Genomic DNA, 17,630 nt, shown 5'->3' with positions numbered 1-17,630 from the left:
GCCTCTAATGCAGCACTTGAAGGCCCGGCCTGATTAGCTGTTGAGTTCATCATAGCTTGGGTGGCATCTAAGCTTTGGATTAGTGATATTCAAAGTATAAGGAATGTGAACGAGAATTTTCCCTACCTGAGAGTATTCCAGATGATGTTTATATTTGTCTCGATGTGTGGGGTTCGGGAACGCTTTCGAAGATGGAGATATGAGAGAAGTTGTGGTTACGTGAATGGTGAAGTTGGCCAATAGCTCGACGAAGGAGATCTCGATGGATATCGGAAGTTGTGTTCGCAGGCTCGAATCACTTTAAGGAAAGCTGACTTGTGATAAAGTGATGGTAGTGGCCAAGCTTCAAAGTCAAGAAGGTGAGGTGGCGTGAGATACAGAGACGGTGGGAGGATAAATGGTGAAGGTACTGGTGATATAGAAGTGAGCTAGTGCTGTCGATAGTAGTAAAGGTAGTGATATAAGAAGGCAGTAGGAAAGAAAGATGATGATAAAGAGAAGAGACTGAATATAGAGGTAGTGATAGAAAAGACTTCCTCGTTAGGAACGGAGTAAAGTAATGGAGTAGTGTAGTAGGGTAGTAGCGGTGTGAAAGGTTGCTGGATAAACGTCCAATTCGTCGGAAGAGAAAGAGGATAGAAAAGTTGGATAGAAGATTTGAATTGATACAGGAAGTCAAGAGGTGATTTCACTGGTTGCAGTCGCGTTATCTTGTACTGATATCTTGGAACACAACCAACTGCTTCGCACTTCCAAACTAGATTCGAAAAGCTAACAAGCTATGCGCTCCAACTTGATCTGCCTAATTCACTTGTGCAGATCAGGTGTGACTTCTGAGCCATGTGTTAAGAGAGTGTGCACATATGAGGTTCAACAGAAATAAGTGGTGTGTTGTCCATCTTGCTCTAGACTCGTGACAGTGTATCATTAATCTCAAACTCCCACCTCTCATAGATGCTGCTGTAGGAAACGTACGAATATGTTGACTGCTGGTGGTAGTTTGGATCCTACGATTACAAGTGTCAAATAATCCACAAGATGAATCCTTGAAAGCACCTTCTCATACTCGCCCATAAATATTTGTTTACGAACATATTGTAAACACATCAATGCTTCAGAATATACTAAGTTTTATATTGACAGTCCAACTACAATAGTGAGTCCTTTTGGAAGCTTATCTTGCTTCACTATCTTTTCGATAATATTCCGTATAACTGACAGATTCTGCGATGATTGTTTCTATGGTAAGACAATTATCGAACTCTCCAACGTCGTCCTTGAATTGGAGAGTGACTGTCGATAGTTCGGACCTTATGGCTTCTCCTCAATTGCGAACTGTGTGAATTGGAATTGAATCAGAGTTGCAGCACCATCCCAACTTAAAAATGGCTATACAATCAGTAAGACAGTGTCGTGAATCTAATGAATCTGAGTTCTGGTCCATCATACTCTAGAGAAATATTTCATTTCCTTATCCTCTAGGTACTCGTAAGATTGCACATGTTTTACCCTCTTAGGTGCCGTACTCCAGTGGGCGTATACTGCAATTGATACATTGACGAATGAAGTCAACCTGGACGGTGTGTTTTTCGCACTGCGGCTTGGCAAGATTCGTTCATGGACAGTTGGCCTTGTATGCCTGCATTGCTCCTAGAACTGTAACGAATATGGCTGAATGCATTGTTTCGAACATAATTTGAAAGATTGACGACTTTCTTTGTGGCTGTTAGCGATACGACTATTATTCTCAGTAATCAGAATGGAAGTGAAGAGACGAGATCGTAGATGCCGATCAATTGCACCCATTCTGATTGAACAGTTTGAAGTTGCCAGTGAAAAAATCGACTTACTTTATGTAGTCAATGACCCTCGCAGGCAGTTTATTAGAGTAACTGAACACCGTGAGCGCATTTCTGCAACGAGGGCGCTCATCCCAGACTGTTTGCAGTCCAACGACTCGGGATTGGAACTTACATAGCCCTCCATTACTTCAGAATTTTAGTTGAAAAATCAATCTCCGCTTTTATAAATGGCTACGCGCAAGGCTGATTCTCAAAATCTGCAAAAGCAAGGCATATGGGGTCTTGGCGGATATTGTCTCCTAAAGGAGATTAGTGACAGTAATGCGCCCGGGTAATTATATGAATGACTTATGCTGCTACTGAAAAGAAAGCTAATATAGCTTTGCAAGTAAGTACTACATCTTAAGACATATTTTCATCCTTTGAGAATGAAGGTCCGAAATCTATCAGTTTGTCACGCATGTCGGAAACGGAAGCTTGGTGTGAGCACAAAGTTCTCCGATCTGTTAATGGTCTGGAAAGCTAATTTTTGTAGTGTGATGGCAAGAAACCGGCATGCTCCCAATGCTCTCTGAGACAACTTCTTTGTCCAGGATATCATGTTGACCTGATCTTTCGTCCAGCCACAGTATCTAGCTCAGTGAAACCTACCGACAATGACGGCAGCTTGAAATGGCGCCGAAAACCCAGGCAGCCAATCAACTCCACTAAGCAAAGTGTTGTAAAATCCCCATCTCCAGGTCGCCAATTAGCATGGCCATCAGGCGACGTTATTTCACTTTGCGTCCAGAATCTGGTTCCTACCAGCAATGCTTTCCTCAAAGCTGCTTCAGTATCTCAGATGAGTTGCTCATGGATAGAAGTGCTCCCTCAGTTACTGGACAGAGAACAAGGGTACATTGATCTTGTCTCATCCAGTATAAGAGCCCTAGGAGAATCCATTGTTGCTTATGATGCCAGGAGCCGGGCTCCAGTCTCGACTGCGTTGGAAGTGCAGTCATCCGCGATGCGCGCCATGAAAAGAGCTCTAGGTAGCTATAACGCCTCGCTATGTGATGAATTGGTAGCTGCGACCATGTGCTTACTCTTGTCTGAGGTAATGTACTATTAAACTTGATGATGGTTCCGAGTTTTATTGACTATTAATGCTAGTTGTTGCACTCTACCTCTCCAACTAACTACATGGTCCACGTGAAAGGCATCACCAGTCTAATTCACCACGGAAGACCAGAATTGTACGCAAATGGTGTACTGCACAGACTGTTCGTAGGAGTGCGACCAATTCTTGTATGTACGCATGACGTCTCCATATATCTTGTTGTCCTAACAGAGTAGGTCTCAAGTGCCATGCTTAATCGAACCTCTACTTTCCTTTCTACAAAAATTTGGAGATCAGAACCGTTTAGGAATGTCCCTGCATCATCCTTTCAGACCCTCCTAAGCACAGCTAGTGAGGTTCCAACGGTTCTAGATACGATAAGCAGTGTTGACAAGCGCAACTTGGCTTATGCGATTCCGGTTGCTAAAGATGCCAGCCGTGCCCTTCTCAGAATACTCGGTAACCTGAACCAATGGTACATGAATCTGCAGACAACCTCGCCACATTCACTATGTTGGGAAAGAATAGACCCGGATGGCCATATCTCAATCTGGTTCACGGACTTCATCGTAGCCACAAGTTTAAATCATTTTTGGGCTCTCTGGATTATCTGCGCCACCGAAATACTGCAACTGAAAAGAGACTTTCCAAGCCTAGAAGAGAACATACAGATAAAGGGCCATTCTCCAGGGAGTAAAGATGTAGCGAATGAGATCAAACAGACAGCAAATCGCATTTTACAGAGCCTAGAATATTTCACACGGGATGAAATGAAGTTTGTCGGGATTGCTGAAGCCTCGTTTCCTTTTCACGTAGCGAGTAAGGTTGTTGGGGATTGCTCTTCCGGACGAATCATCAAATCTGTCCAGACTACCTCTAATAATAGGTTTAAAGACATGCTCACCTTCTGGGCCTTCAAGCCCCCTCCATAATAGTAAATGGGTCCTTACCTTTACCGATAGTTGTTCATAATTTCTAAGATTTCTTCATCTACGACCTATAAACCATTCACCTTGTCCGACCGCTCTTCCTCACAGAATGCCTGCCCATAATTCCGCATGATGTATTGATTATTCCATTACTACTTAGAAATCGGAAACCAAAGCAAGCCAATGCGAAGAGAATACGCCTATCTCTCATTTATCCGTAACACATAAGAGGCTGTTTATCACGATGCTGTTAAGGCATTCTTAGGAATGTCTGATCATGATGTACAAGATACACGTGCTATTTCACAAATCATAGAGCTTCAGTTACTGTGCTATGGCATGGATTGATTGACAAAGGTTGTAGGTTTCTGCTTGACAAGTACAGTTCAACGAACGCATCTTAGCATCCAACAACCTTAAGTAGTGCCCTGCAATAGCGCAGAAATTCCTTTACGAGACTACTCGAACTCGCAATCAACGATCTGATAAGAGTTCCAGAGATAGTTGGGAAGGGCCATGCAGTCGTTCTCTCCCTCTGGGCCGCGGATCGGTTCAAACTTGATGCTTTGGTCTTGGCAGTTCTTGTCCTTAAACAAGATAACTGTAAACAATTAGCATCTCCGGAAGCATATATGTGAGCGAAACCTTACTCTTGCAACCCTTGGGCTCAATGTAATAGCGGATGGAACGGATTTGCTCGTTGTTGAATTGTCTGCAGCTACCCAAGTCGGTTTGAAGGCTCACATGAGTGCCACTTGGATGCCAGGAGCATTTGTCCTTCAAAATAAGTTACTATCGCACGTTGAGAGGAGTTATAGCCCTAATATTGCTCACAAAAAGGAACTCGGTAACACTTCCAACGACAGGGTTCGGTGGAGGAAGTCCAGATTCTTGACGAGCCTCAGCTGGAATGCCGGCGACGAATGGCGCAAGGCCAATCAGAGAAGCAACAACAACAGTGAAGCGCATGGTGATCGTCAATTTCTTGGAGTGGAATTGAGTAGATATGATAAATGTTGAATGAAGAAAGCCGTGGAGTTCGATTGCTGATGGTGTTCTGTGAAGGCACGGGTCTTCACTATTTATATATCCCAAAAGGCTCAATACTCTACAACGAAAACATGTCATGCTTTGGGAGTGTCGCCCTCGGGGGGAATGATCCCCGCAATCATGATTTGAGATGTTACGCAAAGGAAATCCCATGGCATCTGACGTTGAGCTTCATACATTACCCATAGCATGATTCCGCACACTAAATCTTCGGTTGCGGTAAATATCAATATTTGGGATTGTACAAAATAGATTTAATTTCTCTTTGAATCTAGAATTAGAAATCTCGTAGAGTGTTGAACAGCGCGTCTCTGACACAGACACGAGAACACAAACGAGGACTTCTCGACCAGCACGTATGAGTAGGGGTTGAACAGTGCATGATATACCCTTGGAAAACTAATAAATCGATTATGAATTTGCACCTGAAAAGATCAATGTCAATAACTTGCCTGTTTTACATTGGTTGAAAACTTCTGTAGCTCTAAATATTGTTTATGAGGCACTGGTACATGGGCCAGGACTCTTTTTCTACTCATAACATGCCCGTCGTGCGCAAATAAGAGTCCTTGTTTAGGAAAAGAAACCACAGCGTTACGGGAATGGCGACCTTTGAGTAACGATTCAAAGCCTTATAGTGTAAACAGAGACACTCGCGCACATTGCTTCAATGATCATAAGTAGGTTTGCATTGGACGTAAAGATTTTACCATGTCTTTCCAAACCCTCTCGCTCGGTTTCAGGAGACTTCTCCGAACAATTTAATGGACCTACCTCTAGTTGATACTTCATATCAGAGGGAACACTACAGAAATTCATATTAAGCCTAAAACAGATCTATACGATATATTGTATATCCTGCGGAAGTTTTCAGTAAAAGCGAAGGAGGTAGAGGCCTTGGCGGGTATTGTATCCTAAACGAGATTAGCAGAAATACTGATTGCTGTGCAGTAGTAATTGCATAATGTTGCTTCACAGTACTCAAATTTGGCTATGATGCTGTTAGAAGCCAGTATATATCAGATAGATCATAGGTAACGACTCATCATTGTGTGTAATTTGCTCTTCTGGCATGAAGACTTCTAGTCCGGGAATTCGACAGCGAGAACAGTAAGAGACGTAGTTTCAGCAAGAGCAGAAGAAAAAAACCGCGAGAAGAAGAGATCAAGCTACTTCCGGGATAGAGATAGGACTTTACAAACAAACTTATACACGAACCGTGTGTTGAGTTCAAATGCTGAGAATGACAATGTCAATGACATAGGAAACCTTAAGTATGAAGGGGCTAACCGGAAGGGTCTTAGTGCCAACTAGCCATTTCGCTAACTTTCTGTTTCTTAAGATCTTTCGTCTTCCGACTTTCTTCCTCACACAACACTGCCAGTGTAAACAAAGATGCTTTTACACCCTCGCGGCATGCGCTTTTGCTGCTACCTGTAAATCCACATCGGCACATATGCGCTGTCATATCGCGCCATGCCTCTGATTGCTCACCACAATCTGCTCACAGCTTGTCAACCTTTGCGTAAGTTGGCGGACTTTTCTTTCCATTCGCACTCTCCCCTGCAGCTTCAATGATGAATTTCTCTATGACCATCACATCTTATAGGAAGAGCCGGAAAAGGTATGGCTTAGCTACCGTGGCTAGTATCGACATATGCTTGACCACGCGCTTTGTCGTCGCTGCTTATAACTCGGTCTCTGAAGAAGCAACATTTCTACCAAGACTTTTGCATGAACTCTCACGGACAAGGGCTAACTAGAATAAAGTAGGCAAACAGGACCACTATCTTCTTGATATCGACCGCCTTGCTTCGTATCCGTTCTACCAGTTGGAGTCTGCCCAGGTCGAGACGTACCGTAGAACTTCATGTCGAATGTTAATGATGATTCGGATGTAAGATACAAGGCATGAAAGGAGGGAGAACACATGAGAGGATACATCGGCATATGAATATAGCAACGGTTCAGTCTATTCAAGTTTGCTGTGCTAGCTAGTTGGAGTCGGATTTGTTTCCACGATCGAATCCGGGATTTGTCCGACCTGCAACGTCTGGCTTTCAAGCCACGCCGTATCATGATTCGCTTTCGTCGCCATCGTAGGTATGAATGGATCGTCCAGATTTAGTGCTGTCGGGGCACTTATGGGGAGCGCATCCATTTGTACGCCAGACTTATTGAAGGCGTCATAGGATACCGGAGCTAAGATGTCCGGTTCATAGATACCATTCCAATACAAAAATTGTGTGTTCACATCGAGTTCCTGCATTTGTGGAGACGGCCATGCCTGCTCGGTTACACTGTTCATGACCGAGTTATTCAGATACATAGCAGGATCTAACTCCAGATCGTCCAGATCGACAAAATCAAGCCCACTCAGATCGAAAGGATCGGTTATTGAGGGAATGTCTGACAGGGTGGCAGGACTCCCTTCACTCGATCCTTGGTGTTTTCTTACGATCTGCGTCTTCGCGTATTCCTTTGGTGTCAAGTTCGTCTTATCCTTGAAGATCTTGTGGAGATATCGTGGCGTCAAACCAACACTCTTCGCTAGATCTTGTAGCCTGGCCGCCTTCAAGTCATCTTCATCCACTGCCTGCTCAATGATTTTGCAGGCCTTGATAACGGCGGTTTCCTGTGGATCGTTCGTGATGAACTTGTTTGGCTTGCACCTCTTACAAGCACGGAACCCCGCGGCCTCAGCCTCTGCCGGAGTCTTGAAGAATCCGACGTTGGCACGACGTGCTAGGCGCGCTGGACATGTCGGTCTGCAATAACATCGTGTCGATTTGACTGAATAGACGAACTGGTTGTTCGCATTGGCGTCGCGAATTGTAAGTGCTCGCCAGCGCGCGGCGTCTGTATCATATGCCATCTTCGAATACCGAATGATCACGCCCGGAAGATATTGGTTTGGAGGATATTGTCTGTTGAACTTGGACGAAGTATGATGCTTAAGAAGGTCAGACTTAGAGCATGGCGGGATGAAGTGTAATCCTGCATACGCTAGGTTTCCCCCGACGCCACATTCTGATTGGTCACTTCTCGAGCATCTTTTGCTCTGCGCCATCGGGCTACCCGCACGCCTGGAGTCTCTCCAGGTGCAAGCAACTTAACGCTCGAGGCGGATAAGTAGCAAGTCACCATGATGACACTATTGCACTTCGTAATTGGTCTAGGGATTCTTGTAGTTGCCAATATCACATGACACCGCGATCATGGCGCGTTCAATGGATAGTGGTTCCTTCCTCGCTGAGAAAGGCAGTAACAACTTTATGCCCACACAGTGGACCGAGTTTGTCCCAAAAATGCATCTTCATACAACTCACTCATATTCGTTCCAGCTGATATTCCTTGCGGATGATGTCCGATCATGACTAGCAACATTACTTCAGCCGCACTGGGTCAGAACGTGAGCATCAAAGCACTCCCGCCAACAACAATCCGACAATTGGGATCTTCGCAAGTCCTCGTTGACCCTACCTCGATCGTCAAGGAGCTCATTGATAATGCTATTGATGCCCGAGCTAGTGCAATCTGGATTGACATCAGCTCCAACACTATCGATTCCATTCAAGTGAAAGACAATGGCCATGGAATACCCGCTGAAGACCGAGCGTTAGTGTGTCGAAGATACTGTACTAGCAAGATTCGTGACTTCCATGACTTGAAAGAAGTCGGAGGGAAATGGCTTGGCTTTCGAGGCGAGGCGATGGCAAGTATGGCTGAAATCAGTGGCACACTGACTCTGCATACGAGAGTGGAGGGCGAGCCAGTCGCCGTCTTATTGCAGTATGGGAGGAACGGCGAGCTTGTTTCGTAGGTCAACCATTCGTATATTTTATCGAATGCAGATTTTAACACTTTTAGCACGAAACGAGCGTCGCATCCAGTTGGGAGCACGGTAAAGGTTACAGACATCTTCTCGTCGCTGCCTGTGCGCAAACAGACTGCACTGAAACATTCGTCGGCGTATCTGGCGAAGGTCAAAAGAATGATGCAATCGTATGCACTCGCAAGACCAGGCGTTCGGCTCCAATTTCGTGTTCTTAAAGGGAAGACTGATGGAGCCAATTTCAGCTATGCGCCAAATGCCACTGCCAGCGTCAAGGATGCCGTGACCAAGACGATAGGAAAGAACTGTGCTTCACAATGCGAATCAAGTGTTCTAAAAACAGCTGGCTACGAGATTCATGCGTTTCTACCAAAGGCAACATCCACAAGACCAGCAGACATCGCTAATATCGGGGCGTATATTTCGATTGATTCTAGGCCTGTTTCAACGACTCGGGGAACACCAAAGAAGATAGTGGCACTAGTTCGGGATAGACTTCGAAAGTCCAGCGATGCGCTTGCCGCGGTTCAAGGCCCATTCATGACGATGAACATTATTTGTCCGTCCGGCAGTTATGACCCTAATATCGAGCCGGCCAAAGATGATGTACTGTTCGAGGATGCCGTTTTGCTTATGAGTGCTGTCGAAGAACTTTTGACCATGCATTGCACCAAGAAGAACGTCGTGCGTGACGACAATCCTGAAATACCGGAGGCTATATTGCAAGAGCAGGAAGGCTGTCGCCCAGAAACGTCTTCTACTATGCTCTTTGATTTACAGGAAGATCAAGCTCTCCAACCCACGCAAAATCCACCCATATCCAATCAGAACATCACACAGTGGCGATCATGCATGTACGGAATTGACGCAGAAGACTTAGCCACTCTGTCAGAGACCCAATCACCAGCAGTCTTTGAGGAAGAAGAGGAAGGTATTCATTCTTTGGCTGTTTCCAACCCCTGGACAATTGCAAGATTGAATTGCGCCACTAAGAAAAGGTCAGTGGTGCCTGGGAATCCGCTCATGACTCCAGACAAAGACGGTAGAAACGAAATCAGCAACTTGAGCTCGCCGCTGGCCTCAAGCAGAGCTGCTAGGCCTCTACAAGAGGATGGGAACGCCTTTCTTCCCCCAACGCCGAGATCAATTGATCGAAGGGCTATTGTGCCTCGCGCGACTGTTCCTGAGAAGGCCGAGTGCATCCAGGTCCCCACACTACCAACTCTGTCTATTTCTCCTACGGAGCGTTCTTCTCTGAGCACCCCTCCCCGCATGGTGTTGAATGATTCACTCAGGAATGGAAACAAGGGGCAAGGTAGCGGTACCATTTCTCATACTCGAGTACACAGTCCAGCACAGTCCAATCCATTCCCAGCGCATACATCACAATTTACCCCTATCAACGCCTCTAGAACGTCCCTTCCAGGTCAGTTGCCACAGGAATCGGCATATGGCGTAGCTGAAGAGCTCTCTTCAATGCAACCGACCGCACGTCCTACCAAGCGATTGAAGGGATCATTTGTCAACAAGCCGTTCTCGATGCCCAGCATGGACCATAGAGGGAGTAAGGTAGGCCGTCAGAAAGCCACTCCACAAGGAAAACCCAGTCGGCGGATACCAATCGATCGAGGTCAGAATCATAGTCAGGAAGAGTCCATGCTGGTTTCAGGAAACAATAGAGGCATAGAATCTTTTCTTACGCGTCCTAAACAAACACATCGATACCCAAGGCGCAGTCTTTCTATGAAGGCTGCTTCGGAGTCTCCAACGACGTTCAACAATTTAGCTGAATCCATCGATGAGGTTGGTCATCATGATGATCATGATCCTCTGACCCAAGTAGCGGAGCAAGATTACCTATACTGCTTTGGTACCTTCGATGAATCCGAATACGACTTTCAACGGCCACCAAGTCGCCCACGCCGGAAGATCGCCAGACGCTCCCGTTCAGCACCTCACGAGGATGGACTTCAAACAGGCCGTACAAGTAAGAATGCTAACCACTCAGAACCACATCCATATCGAAGGGTTGCATCCTCCCACCTTACTCGATCCAAATCAAGTAAGCTGCCTCTCGAGCGTATCCCAGTCGGGTTCAATATACAGGACCTGATCTGTTATACATCGCTTCCAATATCGTTCATTAGTGAAAGCATGAATCGCATGGGCTTGTCCTCGGCAACCTCGAACAACAACCTGAGTTGGCGCGATCCTGTGCAAGAGGTCTACGATGCACTTTCGCGTCCGGTTACGTATACAGAAGTGCAATCATGGGCGGTTTCGATCGACAAATCACTTAGAAGCAAGTATCAAGTTGAAGAAAATGTAAACACTGTACAAACGCTATCAGAGGGAATTCAGGCTATGTTGAGCGACAGTTCCGATATCTGCGTGGAAGATCTAGATGCCGAGGAGATATTTCCAGTTTAATACATGCCAGTGGTAACTATATCGCTGTAAACTGTACGCGCATCTGTCACAATTATGCGGGAAGTCACAACATCAACACTATACTCAAAAGACCAATAGTCACACATACTTAGGAACAATGTATATTATCATTTCAAAAGCCCTTTTTTGTCGCGAAACTTTTTCGTTCATACAATCCGTTGAAAGAAAGCGCCGGGCTGGTTCTCAATGCCTTCCAAAAAGGTGCCAATCAATTCAATTGTGCACACAACCTTATCTCACGCCGATCAAAAACATTCCATGTGCGAGAGACAGAAAAAAAAATATCATACATCCCCACCCATTCCAAGCGCGCTTTCTGTATCTTCTATTATTACGTTTCTAACCGTCCAGCACGCCACTCTCCTTCAAACCCCTGAACAGCTCGGGCTCGAGGAACTTGCTAATCGTGACGTCCTCAGCAAGACCCTTCCTCCTCCTCGTCTTGAGCACGAAATCCCTAGCCAGGGCCTGCGCGCTCGCGGGCTCCAATTTGCGCAGCTGGATGTCCTTGTCGAGCGGGTCGCCGGGGACGATGCTCCACTTGTCGAAGACGAGGGAGACGCTGGCCTGGCCCTGCGTGTGGATCCTGAGATCTGATTCGAAGCCGAAGGAGTCGATGACGGGGATGAGGCCCTTGACGGAGTAGAGGGGGGTGCCCGCGATGGGGTCTTCCTGGAGGACGTGACCGCGGCGACGAGCGAGGACGGTGTAGAGGGAGGAGACGGCGTCGGCGGGGCCCGTGATGTTGCAGCTATACATAGGCTCCATGAGGCGCGGGGACGCCATCAGGAAGGAGGAGTAGCATGCGCGGCGGGAGGTTGGGATGATTTGGCCGCCGCCGCGGAAGATGGGCTCCGGTGCGAGGTCGACGTCTGTAATGCGGAATTTGGTGTTGCGGATTGGTTCTTCGCAGAGGGGTCCTTCGCGCGTCGCCCAGCTGAAGCCCTGGCGGAGGGTGTCGCGCACGGATCGGAGGGTCTTGGTGTCGACGTCTGAGGGGAGAGTGTCGTTTTGGAGGATGTTGGCGCCCATGTCGTCCGGTCCGAAGGCCCAGATGTTGCGCGAGGCGAGGAGGTCGTAGCCATAGTTTTCTTCGAAGAACTTGCCGACGACGCGGACAGGGTCTTTGATCGAGACTTTGCCGGACTCGATGTCCTCTGCGATGCCTGGGTCCAGGGGCTCGGCGATCATAGTAAGCTTGTTTTTCTTGTTGGGGGTGAGGGCGTAGCATTTGATGGCTGACATCTCAACAACGGTCTCGCAGAACCGGGTCACTGGGTCAGACACCTTAATCTCCATGTCTGCATACAAGCGACGAAGATCATGCAGCACACAGTCCATGTACAGCTCGCCTGTGCCTAGAACCACGTGCTCGCCTGACTCTTCGACCTTGGTGGTGATAAGCGGGTAAGATTTGTTGATCTTTCGGAGCCCGTCCAACATCTTAGGTAATTCCGAGGGGTTGATAGGCTCAACCGCAACCTTGAAAACAGATTCGAAGAAATGTCGTATAGGTCGGAAAATGTATGCATCTTCGTTATCCGGGAGCTTGGGAGCGACAATTGTCGCAGTCTTCACGATTGAGTTGTCCACGCCGCCAAGAAGAACCCAGTTTCCTGCAGGTACACCACTTGTGGGGATGTTGTACCGGGACTCTGCAATCCATGTGTCTGTCACAGTTGCGACAACCATGTCCTCCTCATCTTCGATCGTGTAACCCTCGCCTAGAACGCGAACCGATTGGGGAGATTTTGCAATTCCACTCATGACACGGCCCAAGCAGTGGAATGTCTTCGCATCCTCTGAGTTGAAAAGCTTCGTGACATGGATCACTAGGGGTCCATCTTGATCGCACTTCTGCATTGATTCTGCGGTCTTGGTGTCCAGAGGTCCAGTATAGTACCTCTCCAATAGCCGCTTAGCGCCATCCTCTGGCGAAGGAACATGTTGTGTGACCATGTCCACGAATCCGCTCGGTGGTCCGAAGTACTGCTGACAGACAAGACGCATGAGCTCCTTGGCATCTGTCTTATACTGGGATGGCTTTAAGTGGATGCCGAGGGTAGCGAGTGTATCTTCCAGATCCTCTGGAGATTCACTGAGTGTGTGTGAATAGAGTTTGTAGATGGGTTCAAGCACCCAATGAACGAATGAGCGCTGTGAGTCCTCCTCCTGCGGTTTCCTTGTGAATTTCCGGCTTCCTGGGTTGAAGTAAATATCGCCCCACAGTCGTTGCGCGAATTTCAGGGCATCGATTGTCTTGTTAGGCTGCCCAAAGCCTGACTTCTTGTTGGCTCCCGGGTAGAAGTCGGTGTACATCTTCGCGAAGGATTGCAACGTGAAGCACCATTGCATACTAGTGCATGCGAAAGTCACATTGCCTTTTTCGGGACTGATGCGCCTCTTCTCTCCTCGGCCTGGAATGGTGTTCTCAATGACAGTGTTGACCTGTTCGATCACGTGCTTTATCTTGAAATATGCGTCCTTCGGGGGCAGCTTCAATTCGAGCATCAAACGATCCATTTTGTTGACGACTAAGGTCAAAGGAAGATCTTCGAGCACAGCATGCTTAATGATGTGTTCGGTATTCACTTGAACACCCTCCACCACGTCAACTACCAAAACAACACCGTCAACCAGTCGCAAAGATGCAGCCACCTCGTCGGCAAAGTTCACGTGTCCAGGGGTATCCAGGATGTTGAACAAATGCGACTTTTGAGCTGTGCTCTGCAGGACCAAGCTCATGGGTGCAGCCTTTATTGATAGTCCTCGTTCGCGTTCTAGCACGTGTACGTCTGTGTATCGCAACTGCTCCTCCCGCTTGCGCCCGCGCTTCTTGTCCAGTTTATCCTGAATGTCGTGGGTCTCCAGAACAAGCATATCCATGAAAGCAGTTTTTCCGTGATGTAGATGTCCAGCGATCGCGATATTCCTTATTTGATCTGGGAAGTTCATCAAATCTGTCAAGAAATCTCTCTTGAAATGCACCGGGGGCAGGTCTGCCTCCTGCACTGTGAACTTCTTTTTCACGACTGGCGCGATGATCGGCTGCGCCAGCGACTGTGTATCCTCCTCTTCCACAAGGACTTCCACATCGGCACCGTAGACGTCGGACGCGGAGGGGTAGTATTGCTTGTCTTCGTGTAATATGACGGCATTCGATGGACCTTCGTCTACCTCCATGAGCTGCTGATCGTTCTGCACGCCATCTTCGGAGGCTTCATCGTCCAGAACATAGGCGTCTGCTGCGTCTCCGGTAGACTGCACATCATCGTCGGACTCAGCTTCGCCAATGTAATTACCGAACCTGGGGGATAATTAGTTTCTAACGAATTGGGAAGTGACGAACTGCTTTTTGCGACTCACTCATCATAAAGATCATCCATGTTGGCGTTGTTGGAGAACGGCCAATTCGCGTTCAAAGGGCAGGGCTATGGGAGCTTGGATTGCCTCTGGAAGCTCTCGAGAAACTTTCGGATGTTCCGCCAAGACGCGACGACATTGATCCGGGAGAATAGAAACGCCTAGCCTCCGGCGGTGAGCCCGCCGAGTACGCGCTTTGTCTTTCCTCTCCAGCCAACCAGAGCGCGTCAGACCCTGGCTAGGATCGCAGTCCGATGTCCGACTAACGGCCGGGACGAAAGAGAAAGACCATAAATTCCATTCACTGCCCTGCCCTATATCTTTCGATTCCTTACGTGACTTCAAGGAGTTTTGTTACCACTGTTCACTCTTCTCCCCTTTCACCTGGTATCACATAATCCTTCAATATGTCTTCCCTTCCCCCTGTCTATATCGTCTCGGCTGCCCGTACCCCTGTGGGTATGTTTCTAGGGTGAGTTCAGTTTTCCCCTCCATACAAACAGAGTGGGGCAAACAACATACTCATCCTTCCTCACAGCTCTCTCTCGAGCCTGAACGCCATTCAGCTTGGTTCTCATGCCGTCAAGGGTAAATCATACCAATTTGCATACATGGTCGCCGTGATCGTAACTTACAATTCTTCATAGCGGCCGTTGAGCGCTCCGGTGTCAAGCCCGAGGACGTTGAGGAGCTCTTCTTGGGCAATGTCCTCTCCGCAAAGTACGAAACCTTCACAATGCCCTCGATCCCACAGAGTCTAATCGAAACCAAAGCCTCGGCCAGAACCCCGCCCGTCAGGTCGCCATCGGCGCCGGCCTCCAGGAGTCCACTGTCGCGACCACCGTGAACAAGGTCTGCGCCTCCTCGATCAAAGCCATCATCCTTGGTGCCCAAACCATCATGACTGGCAACGCCGACATTGTTGTTGCCAGCGGAGCCGAGAGCATGTCCACCGCCCCTCACTACCTCCCCAATCTCCGCACTGGTGCCAAATTCGGTGATACCCCCTTGGTCGACGCCGTCTTGAAGGATGGCTTGACCGACGCATACAAGAAGGAGCACATGGGTGTCCAGGCTGAGGAGTGCGCCAATGACCACGGCTTCAACCGTGAGCAACAGGACGACTACTGCATTCGTTCCTACAAGAAGGCAATTGCTGCAGCGGAAGCTGGTCTCTTCGATGCTGAAATTGCCCCCATTGAGGTCTCTGGCGGCCGTGGAAAGCCCGCTATCAAGGTCACCAAGGATGACGAGCCCAAGAACGTATGTTATCACTAATCTGCTGAGTTTGTAATTTCTAAACAATTGTTCACTAATCACCATGCAGTTCAACGAGTCCAAGACCCGCACCCTGAAGCCCGTGTTCATCCCCGGTACCGGAACCGTCACCGCTGCCAACGCATCCCCCCTATCTGACGGAGCTGCCGCTCTTGTCCTTGCATCCGAAGCTGCCGTCCAGAAATATGGCCTCAAGCCCATCGGAAAGATCCTCGGTTGGGGAGACGCCGCACAGAACCCATCCAAGTTCACCACTGCCCCTGCGCTCGCCATCCCCAAGGCTCTCAAGCACGCCAAGGTTGAGCAAAGCTCCGTTGACGCCTACGAGATCAACGAGGCTTTCAGCGTTGTGTCTCTGGCCAACATGAAGCTCCTCAACATCACCGAAGACAAGGTCAACATCCACGGCGGCGCTGTCGCTCTCGGCCACCCATTGGGCGCATCTGGCGCAAGAATCACAACCACCCTTCTCGGTGTCCTAAGGGAACAGAAGGGCAAGATCGGTGTTGCCGGAATCTGCAACGGTGGAGGTGGTGCTTCCGCCCTCGTTGTCGAGTCCCTCCAGTAAATTTTGACGATACCAAAGAATTGAAGCGTGGGAAAAGTAATGGAAACAGTTAATAGATGAATAATGGAAGCATATATGACCTGCATTTCAACCGAGATACAAAATAGTTTCGAACGGCAATATTCAACATGCTGATGGAATGAGAAATGTTGAAATTTCCTTCTCAGACCTGGAAAGACAATCATTTGGCATGACACACTACAGTGTAGCATTGAGTATATCTCATTTAATAACACAATTAATGGAAATATGCTCAAACCGCATCACCCTATTCCATGACCTTCCAAAACAACCCAGCTTCGCTACTTCTCCCAACGACTTCTAACTAGACTCCAACCCCACCATCACTCCAATCAATGCGATCCTCAACAAGTCCAGCGCATCAATTCATTCGAAAGCTGGACATTTAAACGCCAACACCATTGTTTTCTGAGGAGCTACCCATCTATAACCCTTTGTCTATTCCTATAACAAGATGAACGACAACCCCATGTCATAACGATAAAACTGTGCATTAAACTGTGCCTAAATTCTGGAAAAGGTCATCTTATAATGACACCTAGGTTGTAGGAGCCACATGAGATGCTTTACATGCATTAAGACTATGGAAAAGCCTGTCAGACTGCTGTGGGTGATCATTAGGTCAGGTCTTCATTTCGCAATAGCTCGGTGTGCAGTTGAATATAAACCACTACCATTCTTGGAGATGTGGGGAGACTCAATGGGGTATGCAAAGAATTTCATAGCCTCAGGTCTATCAAGGGCTTACCATTTCTTCTGGGCATCTGGCGTTTGGACTATGACCAAGAGGAATCCATGACTTGATGAAAGAAGCCTTCCAGAGCCTTGTACATCTAGCTCGATACAATGCCCCATATTTCAAATCTCGGTTCCGCAAAGAATGCACCATCAGCAGCAATACCAAAATCTCAAGCAAGCCAGAAGGGCATTTCAAGAATTAGATTCCCCCAAAACCGCAATTTCGACCTCGTGAACAAAAGCTAGCTTGCCGTCCCTGCCCTAAATCGCCGGAAATAGAAATACTACTGTTTGGTAGAAGCAATACTGCTAAAGCTGCTCTCAACCACGGGTCACTATACCGGCTCGCCTGCAGGTACTACGACTGATCAGTTGGGCAGTGTCTAGAAACTTTCTTATGTATACCAAGACCCACGTCTTCGAGACTTCGCTTCCTATGCAACCTAGGAGCTGTCTTGCATATGGTTACGAAGCTGGAAGGGAGTTCACTGGTGCG

General features: G+C 47.8%; 6 protein-coding genes across 6 annotated transcripts; 3 read left to right on the top strand and 3 right to left on the bottom strand.

The window, feature by feature from the left end:
* Positions 1-2,529: 2,529 nt before the first annotated feature.
* Positions 2,530-3,563, top strand: BU24DRAFT_313402 (uncharacterized protein; the record flags this gene model as incomplete). The annotated part of the gene is made up of 3 exons (XM_033522853.1): positions 2,530-2,898; positions 2,955-3,104; positions 3,138-3,563. Coding segments are annotated over 3 exons (945 nt in total), but the record flags the coding sequence as incomplete, so codon positions are not given.
* A 725-nt stretch (positions 3,564-4,288) lies between these two features.
* Positions 4,289-4,967, bottom strand: BU24DRAFT_483247 (uncharacterized protein; the record flags this gene model as incomplete). The annotated part of the gene is made up of 3 exons (XM_033533272.1): positions 4,665-4,967; positions 4,481-4,607; positions 4,289-4,431 (listed from the first exon to the last, which is right to left on the bottom strand). Exons 1-3 carry the CDS (start codon positions 4,956-4,958, stop codon positions 4,289-4,291), a joined length of 564 nt encoding a protein of 187 aa, XP_033381818.1. The 5' UTR covers positions 4,959-4,967.
* A 1,866-nt stretch (positions 4,968-6,833) lies between these two features.
* BU24DRAFT_424491 (uncharacterized protein) lies at positions 6,834-7,830 on the bottom strand. The gene has a single exon (XM_033528517.1). The coding sequence runs from the start codon at positions 7,753-7,755 to the stop codon at positions 6,871-6,873; it is 885 nt and encodes a 294-aa protein (XP_033381817.1). The 5' UTR covers positions 7,756-7,830; the 3' UTR covers positions 6,834-6,870.
* A 423-nt stretch (positions 7,831-8,253) lies between these two features.
* On the top strand, positions 8,254-9,372 carry BU24DRAFT_350432 (uncharacterized protein; the record flags this gene model as incomplete). The annotated part of the gene is made up of 2 exons (XM_033523644.1): positions 8,254-8,699; positions 8,751-9,372. Coding segments are annotated over 2 exons (1,068 nt in total), but the record flags the coding sequence as incomplete, so codon positions are not given.
* A 1,897-nt stretch (positions 9,373-11,269) lies between these two features.
* Positions 11,270-14,618, bottom strand: BU24DRAFT_452362 (elongation factor 2). The gene is made up of 2 exons (XM_033531181.1): positions 14,533-14,618; positions 11,270-14,473 (listed from the first exon to the last, which is right to left on the bottom strand). The coding sequence occupies exons 1-2, from the start codon at positions 14,550-14,552 to the stop codon at positions 11,506-11,508; spliced, it is 2,988 nt and encodes a 995-aa protein (XP_033381815.1). The 5' UTR covers positions 14,553-14,618; the 3' UTR covers positions 11,270-11,505.
* Positions 14,619-14,823: 205 nt separating this feature from the next.
* On the top strand, positions 14,824-16,645 carry BU24DRAFT_372911 (thiolase). Its single transcript, XM_033524517.1, has 5 exons — positions 14,824-15,001; positions 15,068-15,117; positions 15,177-15,249; positions 15,303-15,792; positions 15,857-16,645. Exons 1-5 carry the CDS (start codon positions 14,937-14,939, stop codon positions 16,373-16,375), a joined length of 1,197 nt encoding a protein of 398 aa, XP_033381814.1. The 5' UTR covers positions 14,824-14,936; the 3' UTR covers positions 16,376-16,645.
* The last annotated feature ends 985 nt before the right edge of the window (positions 16,646-17,630 follow it).

Source organism: Aaosphaeria arxii (genome assembly GCF_010015735.1).
Source record: "Aaosphaeria arxii CBS 175.79 unplaced genomic scaffold BU24scaffold_6, whole genome shotgun sequence".
NCBI classification, from domain to species: domain Eukaryota; kingdom Fungi; phylum Ascomycota; class Dothideomycetes; order Pleosporales; genus Aaosphaeria; species Aaosphaeria arxii.
The sequence above is the reverse complement of the archived record's forward strand: the minus strand, read 5'-3'. Positions and strand labels throughout refer to the sequence as shown.